This window comes from Vidua chalybeata, chromosome 1 (assembly GCF_026979565.1).
Source record: "Vidua chalybeata isolate OUT-0048 chromosome 1, bVidCha1 merged haplotype, whole genome shotgun sequence".
NCBI lineage: Eukaryota > Metazoa > Chordata > Aves > Passeriformes > Viduidae > Vidua > Vidua chalybeata.
This window is the reverse complement of record NC_071530.1, coordinates 81,370,415-81,384,988: the sequence shown is the minus strand read 5'-3', so window position 1 is coordinate 81,384,988 and position 14,574 is coordinate 81,370,415. Positions and strand designations below refer to the sequence as shown.

General features: G+C 34.5%; 1 protein-coding gene across 2 annotated transcripts in view; it reads left to right on the top strand.

Moving 5' to 3' along the window:
- Positions 1 to 12,935, top strand: part of MARCHF6 (membrane associated ring-CH-type finger 6) — a 42,065-nt gene extending 29,130 nt beyond the window's left edge. For both annotated transcript variants that reach the window (XM_053963477.1, XM_053963469.1), the window contains exons 18-26: positions 511 to 648; positions 2,351 to 2,552; positions 3,921 to 3,990; positions 5,204 to 5,385; positions 6,741 to 6,875; positions 8,870 to 8,959; positions 10,339 to 10,471; positions 11,632 to 11,767; positions 12,818 to 12,935. In XM_053963477.1, coding sequence (XP_053819452.1) covers positions 511 to 648; positions 2,351 to 2,552; positions 3,921 to 3,990; positions 5,204 to 5,385; positions 6,741 to 6,875; positions 8,870 to 8,959; positions 10,339 to 10,471; positions 11,632 to 11,767; positions 12,818 to 12,908 — 1,177 coding nt within the window. In that variant the 3' untranslated portion in view covers positions 12,909 to 12,935. The remainder of the gene's footprint in view (positions 1 to 510; positions 649 to 2,350; positions 2,553 to 3,920; positions 3,991 to 5,203; positions 5,386 to 6,740; positions 6,876 to 8,869; positions 8,960 to 10,338; positions 10,472 to 11,631; positions 11,768 to 12,817) is intronic.
- The last annotated feature ends 1,639 nt before the right edge of the window (positions 12,936 to 14,574 follow it).

The window sequence follows — 14,574 nt, the reverse complement described above, 5'->3', positions numbered from 1 at the left end:
TGACAAATTAAAAGCTACTTGAAAAAAGAAGCATTTTGTATTCCTTCCATAAAGATAACTGTTCGGGGCTTTATGGCCTCAAAACACTTCCCATTTCAACTTTCTGATAGTGAAGTTCCTTTCATGTTTGCTTTTTTAACACACTCATTCCCAACTGTCGTTGCTTCAGGAGTAAAAGAATATCTGTAACTGCATTTTTTTAGTGATAGCAGTATTTTCCTGTTTCTGAATAATAATTGAAAAGTAATGATAGATGCAAATAGAGACGCATACTGTATTTTTAGATATAATCTTTCTCAATGTTTTTTCCTAAATTTATTATATGCCAAAGGGCCTAACCTCTCTGCTCAGGGTAGTATATAGGGAAAAACCTTAGCAAAAAACTAAGAGTTTTCCTTTTTGGCATCCAATGTAATTTTGTATTGTGGTGGCATTAATGGGATTCAGTGTAAAGGATTGCTATTAGAATGTTCTGTATGTTTGATTTCATGCTCTTCCCATTGTTTCCAGTGATGCTCCAGTAAGTGAACTTTCCCTAGAGCTGCTTTTGCTTCAGGTGGTGCTTCCAGCTTTGCTAGAGCAAGGACATACAAGACAGTGGTTGAAAGGTCTTGTACGAGCATGGACTGTTACTGCTGGATACTTGCTGTAAGTACAGAAATCCAAAATCAGCTACAACCACTACGCCCAGTTTGGCCTTTAAACATGAAGGCAGCTTTCCAGAAGGTTATCCCAGCAAGGAGGTTTAATAGCTCTTCTGCAGATAAATACATTATGAAAAACTTCTGTAGTGATTGCTTTCTTCTAAGCAGTAGATATATGTACTGCTTAACTAACATTTGACAATTAATTCTTTTGGTACACCATTACAGCATTTGCTTAGTGAAAGGAATCTGTAAAGTATGACTGACATCTTAACTCCCTATTATATGAATATAAGGAGATAAATATCAGCAGTGTGTTTCTATGAATCATCTAAATAAAATTCATGTGCACTTCTTGGATTTCTTACTATAAGAAGGAAGAAAAGGAAAAATCATTTAGAACATTGAGCTGAAGAAGTAAGCAACTTAAATAAGGGGTTTTAGAGTTTAAAGTTCAGACTTTAGAAAAGAATAAAACCATTTCTTTGTCAAATGAAGTAAATTATAGTACTGCCAGACAGAGTTCTAGCACTTAAAATTATATTTTAGTTCATCTGTTGTTTGCCAGATTAGTCAGGTAAAAAGAAAGGTTGATTTTGTTTCTGTACATTTTTCAATTTAACTTCAAAGTATATTGGCATTCTCCCACCATGTCGCACTCTCAGGATCAAGAATTATTCTTTGCCAAGTTATATCTGAGTGAGTGAATGAATGATAGATTTTTTTCTTCACTGTAATCCAAAATATTTATTTTAGTTTCTCATAAGGAAACTCTGCTCACCCACTCTTTTCTTAGTTTGCATTTTGAAGAAGTTTTTAATTATTTTCCAAATTTTGATTGTGTATAGTATAGTGTATAGTATAGTGTAACAAGAGAGATTTAGAGATGATGATAGAAATAGCTTTTCTTACTCCACTGTTGCAGCTCTTTAGGACAATTGCAAATTACCTCTTCAGCAATTTTAGTTCAGCACAGATGAAAGTGTTTTGCTCTGTTGGTCCCAAAAAGCAAACTGTTGGGTAAATTTCATTGCTAATAGAATATCTACACTAATCTTACTCTGCTAAAGCTGAGGAAAATTAAGTTCTAAATGTTCATTTTTAATCAGACTCAAATTTTGCTAAATGTATATATGGAAAACATCAACAGAATAATTTTAAAATAGATTGGTTTTTTTCCTAGGAATTATATTCTTAAAAAGTTGTGAACAGATTTTGAGTAATTTAGAATCTTCTTGAAAGACTCTGCCTGTCTCTGTACTTCTGACAGCAGGTTCATAGCAATGCAGCACCGTCCTTGTATGATTTAGATTTGAAGGCCGTTGTTTCCTATAGAGCTTAGTGACAGTGACATAAAAGCTGTCAGTAGAGCTGTGTGCTTACAAGAACTAAAATATCCATGTAATTTTCCTTTCATATGCACAACATCTTTATTACCAGGTGGTGTTTTTAAAGCAGTCAAACACATAAGTGACCTTTCCTTGTGATTGTATTCTAACTGCATCCGCACCAGCATTTTTATTCTAAATTGTGTTCATTATGACATTGAGTATGTTACCAAAAAAGGCTTATTTTACTTAATCAAGATTCTGCCAGTTCTCCTGTATTAGTTTTTTACAACCTGTATGGATTCTGAGTAGGCCTATATTTCTGTAAGTTTCTCATTCATATCAAACAGAACAAAACTGAAATGGTGATTGTTACAGGGATCTTCATTCTTACCTACTTGGTGATCAGGAAGAGAACGAAAACAATGCAAATCAGCAACCTAACAACCAGCATGCTCGCAATAATAATGCCATTCCAGTTGTGGGAGAAGGTCTCCATGCAGCCCATCAAGCCATACTTCAACAAGGAGGACCTGTGGGTTTCCAGCCTTATCGTAGGCCTTTAAAATTCCCACTCAGGGTATGTATACCTAGCACATCAAGAGGAAAGAAAAAGGTATTTGAGAAGTTTTTGGTTTTTTTTTTTCTAAGAAAGATTTGGCCCACGTTGTCAGAAGTCACATGGTGGGTCCTGTTTTATATGGTTTGCAGCTTTCAAAAACATAGATTTGCAGTTATGCTCATATAAGGCTTTTTTCAGCCTCTAATGTAAGCCCTTCAATTACAATTTTATTTATAGATCCCATATATGTTGAGTATTGTGTGTCAGTTGACATCTTATTTTCTTTACAGTAAGTAATGGAGAGAAAGACAATAAGCCCCTCTCAAACAGGTAGTTCAGGTGTGCCTCTAACAAGGCATGGCTTTGAAGGGGCCTTGTAGCTTGTACATTGGTCTTGTAGCTGAAGTGTATTTAAAAACTACTTTGTTTTATTAAGAAAATAAGCAGAGAACTTCTGTTGCTTCTGTATCTGTATTAAACATAGAAAGGTATTGTATAATACTTGGAAGTTCTAAATCCCTAAAATTAGAAAGGAAATTTTATTGGCAAATACTTACATTTCTAGAATAAGATACAGCTTAAACTAGGTAACTGTTTTGTTTTTAACAGAACTCTGAGTTAAATATGAACTTACCACAGCCCACTTACTGTGGTTTCAGGTATAGCTGAAGAATGGAAGTAATGGCTAACATTAGGTCCCTGTGGTACCCAAATGTCTCGTCAAGGAAAGTGTGTGTTCCAGATTTAATTTTCTCTCAGTAGTCTGTTGGGATGAGGTGTTAGCTTTCCCATAGCAAGCTTGCTTTTTGTGTGGCTTTGGTGATTAGTGAAGCAGAACTTCATAGTGCCTGGTGCTTGAGAATTATTTAAGGAAGTCAAGTACATGGTAATTCTCTGGTAAGATGAGAACCTGGCTGAAAAGTAACCACCTTCACTGGTCACAGAAAGTCTGAGCACATCTAGAAGAACTTTGTCAGCAAGGTTTTCCTTATAAAACCACTGTCTTGCTCATATGGCATTCAGAGCTAGAAATCTTTTGGGATTATATGAGAGTCATGCTGCTGCTCAGTGCAGAAATTAAGAGATGGTCTTTTTTATATGACAAAGCAAAGAACTTAAGTAATTCTGGATTCAAATGTTATTTTTTACTGTTGGAACAGTTAATGGAGAGTCTTAGAAATACACAACACCACAGGTGTTCTGCATGTATTGTGATTAGGTTTCTTTTTGCTGATTTATTTATACAGTGAAACATCAATTATTATTTAAACATCCTAGTTTAGCTGCATTTCTAGGATGATGTATTTTTTTGTACTGGGGTTTCTTGGGGTTTGGTTAAATAACTTTCTTATGAACTTCCCCTCCTTTTTTTTTTCACTTTTTCAGATATTTCTTTTGATTGTTTTCATGTGCATAACATTACTGATTGCTAGTCTTATCTGCCTTACCTTACCAGGTGAGTCTATTACAGTAAACTGTCATTAAAAACAATTTAATATGTTGCCATGCCCAACCATGGCAGATGTTTTGAAACCATTGTTTGAAGTCAAAAGGAAAAAATATAGAAACTAGTCTCATTTTTAATAATTTGTCATCAAATTGTAATCTAAAAATCTAAATGACAGAGATTGCCATTCCCTTTTTGTTGTAGAATAATTTTCCTCTGAGAACAGGGCTTCAGGTGCTTCAATCTCGATAGTATTGATCAAAAAATAATTGAAACTCTTGCACCTCTTTTTCTGTTTCAAGAAGGAAAATATATAGATTGTTTCCAGGTCTTCTGCAGTATTTTCCTTAATTAAATATTCTGAAGGTGTCATTGTTGAATACTGCGAGGAGCAGGGAGTTGGACTCAGTGATCCTTAGGGGTTCCTTCCAACTTGAGATATTCTATGATTCTGTGATCTTGACACATCACTAGGAGATTCTGTGAAGTGGTACATATATAACTTTAAAATGTCTGAATAAGTACTTCAAAAGCATTTGGTATTTTTTTTAATAATTTGGAGTAAATTAAGCCATGTCAACCAATGTAAATTTCATAACCTGTCTGCTGTAATACCATGTAATTTATACCTTGTTCTATTAATGATCCTAAAGTCAATAATGTGTTGAGATCAAAGTTATAAATTCTGTGATAGTTTTAGTAGTAGGACATAAAATAATTCCACTGTAATACTAGGGAAATTTAAACACTATTAAAAAATGAACTGTAGCAAATCAGTCTCCCATTTTTGTCAGAGAACTTCAGAAGCCCCATCAGTAAGTCTTAAAAAATTACATGAAGCAGTGAAACAACCCAAAGATAGCTCATATAATTTAAGTTCAAGCTCACACACTAAGGCATGATCCGTGTTGCAGTTCTAAAGATCAGTGTTTAGGCTCTGAACAGTGCTTTGTTTTGCTGTAGCTTAGGTAACATTGCTGTCCTAATGAAAATTTAGGTGGAAAAGGATTTCTGTGGGTTTATTTGGCATAATTTTTGAAGCTGTTTGCATAGTGCTTCACACATTTATGCATTATGGGTACAGTACCAAAATAACTGTTTCATGATGAATAATATTTATGCAGGGATATTTCAGATAAATTTGATAAGTAGTTTTTTAACAAGCATCCTTCCCTAATAAATCCAGAAGCATTACTGTATGTAACAGTGCTTGTGTTTTCAGTATTCGCTGGCCGGTGGTTAATGTCATTTTGGACGGGCTCTGCCAAAATCCATGAACTGTACACAGCTGCCTGTGGTCTTTATGTCTGTTGGCTGACTATCCGAGCTGTGACAGTGCTGGTTGCCTGGATGCCACAGGGTCGTAGAGTCATTTTCCAGAAGGTCAAAGAATGGTCTCTCATGGTGAGTCTTGAGAAGCAGTTCTGCTGAATTATCAAAAAATTAGCTAATAGGACTTGTTTCCTTTTTTGCTTGCACACTTTACTCTGTTCTGTATACTACATTTTGCTTTTCAGACCATTCTGAAGCTTTTGCAGCTTACATTCCCATTGCATAGGCTATTTTTGGAAAGGAATCAGAGTAAAGAGGCTTGTATATATATATATGTTTAAATAAATATATGTCTATATTTTTTTCTGTTTTCCTTTAAAAGTGAATATATTGCATTATTATCCCATGTGTTGTGTTCTCAAAAACATTGACATTTTCACATAAATCTGGAAGCTTAACTATTTACGTGTTTAGTTACATGAAATTATCAAATGGAAAAACCTAATAAAGCTGATAGATTATGACTATGTCTCTAAAAAGTAGCTTGATGCATATTTTCAGAAAGATATCAGCTCTTGAACTTGTGTTGTTCAAATAAAAGGTATTTTCCTCAAAAATATTAATTATGATGAGTTGACCTTCTCAGCATGAAAACAAATTCATACCCCATCTTTTTATCTTGGTTTTGATTTTGAGGATTTCTGTAGTAGATATCTTGCTAGTTTCTTTAAACATTGATAGCATAAATGGTATCTTGTTATAAACATTTTAATGTGCTTACTGAATTGTTACACTGTACATGTTCTTCATGTACTATCATGTTTCCCAAATACCTCATCCATCATTTTGATTTTAGCTTCTTTAAGATCTTAGCTTCTTCAAGAAAATTCAGAGCTAAAGCATAATTTCTACTTGTTCTTTGCTGCTTCTCCTTAGCATGTTAATTAAGTCAGGCTACTTTGTATGATGCAGTTAAATTAAGATAATTTTAGCATAAATAAAATTTCAAGTATGGTGTTCTGAGTCCTCCATTTTTAAGTCAAATAGTCCATAATGACTGAATTTTTAGGGTTTGTTTTGCTCCAGAGAAAAATTGGCAGTTTTGGAAAAATTTTTTCTATTTCCCAAGATATGAGCATATGCAATGTATTGAAGTTCCATTGGATAGTATTCCCTATTGATAACAGTCAGTGTGATTTTATGGTTTAAAACTATATGAATACTAGTAGGCACAGTCATGATTTTTTCTGGAATTCCTATTCCTATGGAATAGGACCCAATCTTGAAAACTTGCGTTGCAAAACTGTGTAAGTAGTAAAAATTGTTTCTAAGGGTGTATATGTGTGAAATAGAGGTCTATGTCATTTTGGGTTTTTTTTACCAGGGCTGTGTGTTTATGCAATATGCATAGTACTCTAATTATATTTTTGAGTTTAAAGAAAGAATCCTCTGGTAAATAAATTTATTAAATGTCTTGGGTTTTTTAGATAATGAAGACATTGATAGTGGCTATACTGCTCGCTGGTGTGGTTCCACTTTTGCTTGGTCTTTTGTTTGAACTGGTCATCGTCGCACCTTTGAGGGTTCCTTTGGATCAAACACCTCTCTTCTATCCTTGGCAGGTCAGTTGCTCCCATTCTTTTGCTTTTGTCTATGTAAGGAGTATGGGCTGCCTTGTTTTGTGTGGATTTGGTGCTTCAGAGCATTTTCCACAAATATGTTTATATGTGGCACAGAAAAGGCAGTCAGTCTGGATGTGAGAATTATTTGAACCAAAAGGATATGCTGAGGAATTTAAACTATGAAAAGCTGAACTGTTGTGAGATGACAGCAAAGGTTGCATTTCGGTGATTAGCTATTTTTCCAGTAGTGTAATTGTAAAGTTATGTAAGAAGTTAGTATACCTATATGTATGTATGCACAGATGTACAATTGTTCCGGAAAGCCTTCTGCATACAGTTATGCAGCAAGAGGTTCTGGTCATTTTTTTTTCCTTGTAAGATTTTAATTCAGTGATGAGGCACATTATGAATGTAATTTTTAAATTATTTAGGGTCATGCTGATTTTGGCCTGAGTTGTCAAATCATTAATACAAAATTTTGAGGTAGCTGTGTTTTATTACTCTTCAGTCAAGTCTCACAGGCTGAATGCAAATTTCAGTCCTGCAAGTTGGGAGACTAAATGAAGATGCAGTGGATTGAATGACATGTGCTTCCATCACCTAGGCTGAATTATGAAAGAAGTCATAACTCCGTGAAACCCAAGTGAGGGGACCATAACTCAGAGCATCTAGAATGTCATTACTAAATAACAAGAAACTGTTCAGGGACAGTGACTTTCTAAGCTGCCCTAAGCTTTCATTTACTTTCAATATCCAAATGTTTGAAAGCCATAAAGAATTTGGCTACTAATTTAATTATTTCATTATTTTAAAATCCAAGTATATTTTTGAGCTGAGTAGATGACCAGAAAATCAGGGCATCATATAATTACAGTGGTAGATGATCATGGTTTCCAAACAATTTTGGAAAGAATTTGTAATGCTAGAGATTATAAAAATTCTTTACTATTGCATATTAGTTCTTTAGAAGTTTTAAAAGAAGTATACTGAAAAGGTTTATTTTCACGTAGCAGAACTTCTTCAAAATATAGGATAAGTGGGACTTAAGCCTTGTTCTAAATCAACAAGGAACTATGAAAATTGAGACTAATTTCCATTTTCCCCAAAAGAGTTTGCAGAGGTTGCATCCTTAAATAAATATGAATCAACTTTAAGACTGGTGCTTTTTTGTAACAATTTTTTTAAATTCTTTAGAATTGACATTAACAAAAGTTGTCTTTTTAAATAATCAGTTAAAGAAAATATATTTCCCCATCAGGATAAGAAAGTTAATTTAGTCTATGATGTCCCAAGTCTTACCAGATCTTGGCTGTGTATTCTACTTTATCAGCCTATGTTTTGCATTCTATTTTTGGCGGGTTTTATTGAAAATCTCTTACAAATATCTGTAATCCAAAAAGGATGGACTTATGATGTGAAGTATTTACTAGAAGCCAGTAGTTACAGTGTCCTAATTCCTTGCCATAATAATTGCAGTTTATATTAAATCATAAATTTTCCACCAAAAGTATGACTTTTTTTGTTAAAGCATTGTCTTCCTTTAAGCTTTCTTACATCAGGTAGAGTTTTGGGAATAAATAAACTTCAAAAGAACTTGCTTCTTGATGCATGTGAACATCTTTGTATCTTTTTTCTATTCTTCTATAGAGAAAGGAAATTAACTTCCTTTTATGTAAATTAGTTTTTAACCAGAATGTTAGTCAATTGCTTTAAGTCTAATGATTTTATTTTGTATTTGCCTTTGGTTTAATAGCAGTAGTGATTTTCCTGCTCCCAGGGAGCTAAATTTACAGATGTCAGTTAATCTTGAAAGCATCCTCTTTCTCATAGGAATTTGTAGATGATGTCATCTCTTTGGATCAATGTCCCATGTAAATGGAAAAGTAATTATATTTTCACTTATAAGCAATATTAACACATTGCTCTTAAAGCTTTTGTTGTCAGACTTTTTAAAGATATGTTAATGCTAACACTATAAATTTTTACAAAATTAGGACTGGGCTCTTGGAGTTCTGCATGCCAAAATAATTGCTGCCATAACACTGATGGGTCCCCAGTGGTGGCTGAAAACTGTTATTGAACAGGTAGGGAAAAATTGTTCATGTGAATTATCTGTATAATACATTTTTTATGTTTCTGAATGTGTGTCAGAAAACAGTGTTACTCTTGCAGTAATGGAGTAATTGAGTATAGAATTCAACTAGTCTTGTAAAAACCTTTTAAATTGTATAGCCTAATCCATTAAGGTACACTTAACAGTAAAACAAAAAATCAGAAATCTGAATTCAAGAAAATGCTTTGTATACATATATGCATTTTTCTCAGGTTTGTAATAAAGTGAGAAAGAAACCTGATTATTTCTTCAGATGAAGTCTGTCTCCAAATATTGGACAGTATTTACATCCACAAGTCAAAAACACAGAATTTTGCTTTCTCTGCAGCTGAAGGGATTACCCCATTCATAGATCAGTGGAGATGAAAGACACAATTTCTGTTCCCCTTTGATTATTAAGCAACACAAAACAGTTTCTCTGAGCAGTTGAGTCACATGGTCTCTTGTTTTGTTAGAAGTATTTTTTTCTTGGCTATAACTGTTCAATTCCATAGTTGTCATCTCGATGAAGTATCTCAGTTGTTTGTCAGAAGGTAATTTTTCAGCCCTGCACTCTATGTGATGCCTGTGGTGCATGTCCCAGCCTCTGTACACAAGGTGCCTCTCGTGAGTAAGTCTAGCACATAGTCTGTTATTAAATCACTTCAGCTGTCACACTGCCGAAATACAGTCTTTGTCTGGGAGTATGTTTTGATGCATACCATGGCTCCCTCTTCCATTCTGAATGCTCTCCATGGAAAGTTTACACACTCTCCTGAGCCTTCCAGGCTGTGGGACAGAAGCCATTATTTACCAGAAGCCATTTAGTAGGCGTTCAAAACTGGGTTTTTCCCATACTTAATCTGGTTACGTTTTGACCTTAGCTTTTGGTAGTAACTGCAGAAGCTTAAGAATTGTAGAGGCCTTTTTTTCAGGCACGGGCTCTATGTACAGAGGCTTTGGTCTACCTCACCAAGTACAAAAATAGGATCCTATTTTCTGCCCTTTACAAAATTTAATAATTTATTCTATTAGCATATACAGGATCCTCTTCTAGTAAGTTAACAGCGCAAAGTGATCCCAGGTCACCCACAAAACCATTGTCCACAGCTCTATTAAATGATCTTTCAGAAGTTCTCTTGCATTCCTGCAACGAAATCACAACTCTGTTCCAGATTAAGTTGGTCTCTTGGGCATTGTTTAAATGATTTCCTGGAACCTTCATGATGTAAATTTCTTCTTCAACTGTGGCCATGGGAATACCCATTTCCTTTCATAAGAAGAATTGTGTAAAACTTTTAATTATTACTGTAAGTGCAAAGCAAGTCTGTCTTAATTGATCTGTTCTACTTCTAACTTGTTCCATTTTAGGTATATGCAAATGGGATTCGTAACATTGACTTACACTTCATCATCCGTAAACTGGCAGCACCTGTAATCTCTGTCCTCTTACTTTCCCTGTGTGTGCCGTACATCATAGCTTCTGGTGTTGTACCTTTACTGGGTATGTATGCATTCAGAATTTGTCATCTCATGGTTTACAGCAATGTAAATATGTTTGTGGAAATAAAACTTCAATCTGTAGTTTATTAAAGCAACAACAACAAAAAAAAAAAACAAAAAAAAAACCAAAAAAAAAAAAAATAAACAAAAACAAATAAACTCTTCTTCTGCTGACAAATGTAAATGTTTAAAGACTTACAAGAGTCACACCATGTTCAGGAATATTGTCCAAATGCTTCTTGAACTCTGTCAGTCTTGGTGCTGTGATCGCTTCTCTGAACCTGTGCCAGTGCCCAACCACCCTCTGGGTGAAGAACCTTTTTCTAATACCCAGCCCAAACCCTTCCCTGACACAACTTGAGGCTGCTCCTTGGGTCCTTTCACTGGTCACCACAGTGAAGAAATCTGTGTCTGCCCCTCCTTACCCAAGAGGAGGGGCAGACACTGATTTCTTCTTCGTGCATTTTAGGTATCTAGCTAGTTTGGGAAAGGAATGATTAATTCATTTCTTCTTTGGACAATCAGCCTTTGATTTTAGTCCCTCTAGGAGCTATACTGAGCTGAAGCCATCTTTTTCTGACTTGTCAGATTCTAAACGACGCTTAGACCAGGTGTAGATCTTGGGTTTGTTTTGAAGTTTTAACAGTATTAAAATTTAAATTTTAAATATATAGGTTTTTTTCAGGCTTTCCTATCTCCTCATAATTGAGGTAAATAATTTGATTAGAACCAGGGTAGATAAGCTTTTTCATCAAGACTTGTCTTGTGCTAGTTAGTTTTGGTGTTAACATGTTCAAGAAGTTCCATTTTATTCTTCAGTCTCACTTGAATGCCAGCTTTTATTGTGTTGACTTTTCTGATACAAGAAGTCAGTAAGCAGATAAACAGATGTTAATAGGCAAAAAGAACTGGTAAGCTTTTTTTTTCTACTGTGGATTTTCACTCTGTTAATGGAAAGCTTTCTGCTCATAGTGATCAGATTAAAAAGAACAGCAACTGTCATGTTGGATCTTTGATGTAAATGGATGTGTCATTTATTTCACAGCCCTTCTACTGAAGTTACAGTACAACAAAAAGTCTGCAAGCGAGTAGAGAGAAGCAGAAATACGTGAGTTAGCTCAACAATATTAGAGTGTCTAAGGATTGTGTCTTGTTTTGTAGGAGTTACTGCTGAAATGCAGAACCTCGTTCAGCGACGCATTTATCCTTTTCTGCTTATGGTGGTGGTTTTGATGGGAATTCTGTCCTTCCAAGTCCGCCAGTTCAAGCGCCTTTATGAACATATTAAAAATGACAAGTGAGTATATAGTGGTTTTTTTTTAATTTTTCCCTTTTACATATATTTTGATATATGTGAATACTTCAGGTTGAATTCAGGTGCTGTAGACACTTAGGACTAAAAGGGTTTTTAAGACGTTTTCTAGACAAATTACTCTTTAAGACAGACAGACTGTTCTTGGCAGATGTTTTATCTGTGGTTCAGGTAGATAAACACAAGAATAGACTGTCTTTATAAAAAGGGAACACACTCCCTCTTGTCTAACATGAGTGTGTTTTCCCACAAATGAAGCTGACTCTTAGTCTCATCTGTAGCCTTGAATTACAAATGAATGTCATGAATTGCAACATACCTGGAAGTTAAAATCATGTCTCAGGATGCTGCTTATAAAACTATTTCTTCAACCTTTTCTGCATAACTATTTTTCTTACTCTTTCTACTCATTAGTCTAACTAACCTGTTCAGGTGTTTTGATCATTTGTCCTTACCAAATTTTGTGTGGTTTTCTGATATTTTCAGTAATTATTACTCTGTATTACTCAGATATCTGATAAAAATAATAATTTTCCTATTATTTTTTTGTTATCTTGCTTAGTTGAACCTTTTTTTTTGTTATTACATTATTTTTGGTGTTACCCTATACCTTTTTTATGGGTTAAGAAGATTAGCAACTAATTCATAGGTGTGTAGGGCTCTTGTATACACAGAACTAGCATGCAAATATGAAAAGTAATTTAGGTGGCAAAAAGTGTTGAACAATGATATAGAGGAAGGAAGGAATAATGTGAAAGCTATGAAAACTGTTAAGCTGCTGAGATAGTTAAATTATGTTTCAATATTGCACTAAAGCAATCTTGCAGCCCTTAAGCTTTCCATGGAGTAGCATGAGGATATTTTCTTTCCCTTTAAGAAAGATTAGGGAGCAGCTAAAGTTCTTCCTTGACAATTTATAGAATAATTTTTTATTGAAATGAAAAAACTACTTTTGGCAGCAAAGGAGATAGAGTGGATTTGTGTTACAAAATGGTATTTACCTTGTGTTAATTTCTGTTTTTACTGTGATCCCAGGTACCTTGTTGGACAACGACTTGTGAATTATGAACGGAAGTCTGGTAAACCAGGCACATCAACAACTCCACCTCAGTCTTCACAAGAATAGATGGTCATATTAAACATCTTGACCTTCCCTTTGCCTTTACATGTCCTTTTTTCATAGACTCTTCTCGTCTTTGGATCTCTCTCCCAATAATACTCTCAGCAGTGTTTTGGCTTCTGTTGGTAGCATCCAGATAGCAGTTAAGGCTCTGTTTCTTATCTGCATTTTCTGATGTTGTAAATGCTGTCTGAGGTCTGTATATGTGTATATAGAAGTGTCCTGACACCCTAAAACCTTGGATTAAAAAGAATGTGCATTGTACATCTTTAAAAAGTATATTAATTTATTAAATCTAGTTGTCACTTTATTTTGGACTGCTGTTCTGTTGACAATGTGCCACAAAGCAATAGTGCGAAGAGGAAAGATGTTTTTATAAAATTTGGAGCTTATTTTACGGTGTTCATAACAGTTCTTATTGTAGTAATACAGTATGATTTTTCATGAGTGGAAAGACCACGTAGAGAATATCAAAAGCAAATAACTGTCTTACAGTCAGCAATGAAGTTGCTGTGTTGAGAAGATAATGAACTATGTATCTTGCTGTCCAGTCTTTTTTATTATTTTGTATAACACCAAAGCTGTTGTACATTTTTCTATTGCCTGATTGTTTTTCATGTGTCAGAGTTTGTAATATTGTACAGTTGCTGTTAAATCAAGAAAATATTTCCTCTTCTGAGAATTCAGATGTACTTGTTGAGGCTCAGCTGGATTTTTCTATTTGGTTGAAGGGGTAGGTGGCTGTTTGTTTTGGGATCAGGATTCCATGAATTGAAACAGTAAGTAAAAATTTACTACGGCTAGGTGATGGACGTATTTAAAGGTAACAAGAAAAATTAAATAGGTTCACAACTTAAATTGCAGTAAATTTCTCATCAATATTGGAATTTTTCAGGATCTCAAGAAAAGGGATGAACCTTAACTGATGTGCTTGCACAGCATAATGAGGATAATGTAAGCAATGTCATGACTGATCCTTAGTTAAACATCATGAAATCTTTTTTCTGTAAGTTACCAAAGTTGAAAATTGTAGTATGAATTTCATATTGCACAATTACTTTTAAAAAAACCAAACCCAACCAAAAAAAATTCTCTCAGAATTGGTCACTGTGAATTTTTACAGGAATAATACTGAGGAAGTGATTTATCATGTACCATTTATGACCTGAGGGGCAGGGAAATAAATATGCTATTAAACAGGTAAGGAAAAGTTAGCAGATGTCTTTACAAGAGCACAGTCAAACAAGAGCCACCAAATCAAGTCTGTGTTATTTCTATATGTAGATAGAGTTCTTTTGCAGTAATATTTGGGGTTGGGGGTGGGGGTTATGTAGATAAAGAAAACACATAACAGTATCACAAAGCTTTAAGTAGCATCAAATCACATGCTTAGATTGCAGTATCTTTCCTGGACCAATGTGGAAAATGTGAATATCCATTGCAGTAATGAGAAAATGAATGGAGCATTTAACTTGCTATTCAGTACACTCTCCTTCAGTATTCTGTATTTTACCATATGTGTATATAATTAATACTTGAGAATCTGGCAGGTGCTTTTAAAGTGTCATCTCCTTTTATTGATGTTGCATCTCTGATCTGACATGGTATGAGCTAATGTGGTCCAGGCTGTGATAGTAGTAGTTCATTCTTTTGGTGTCTGGACTCATGTTCT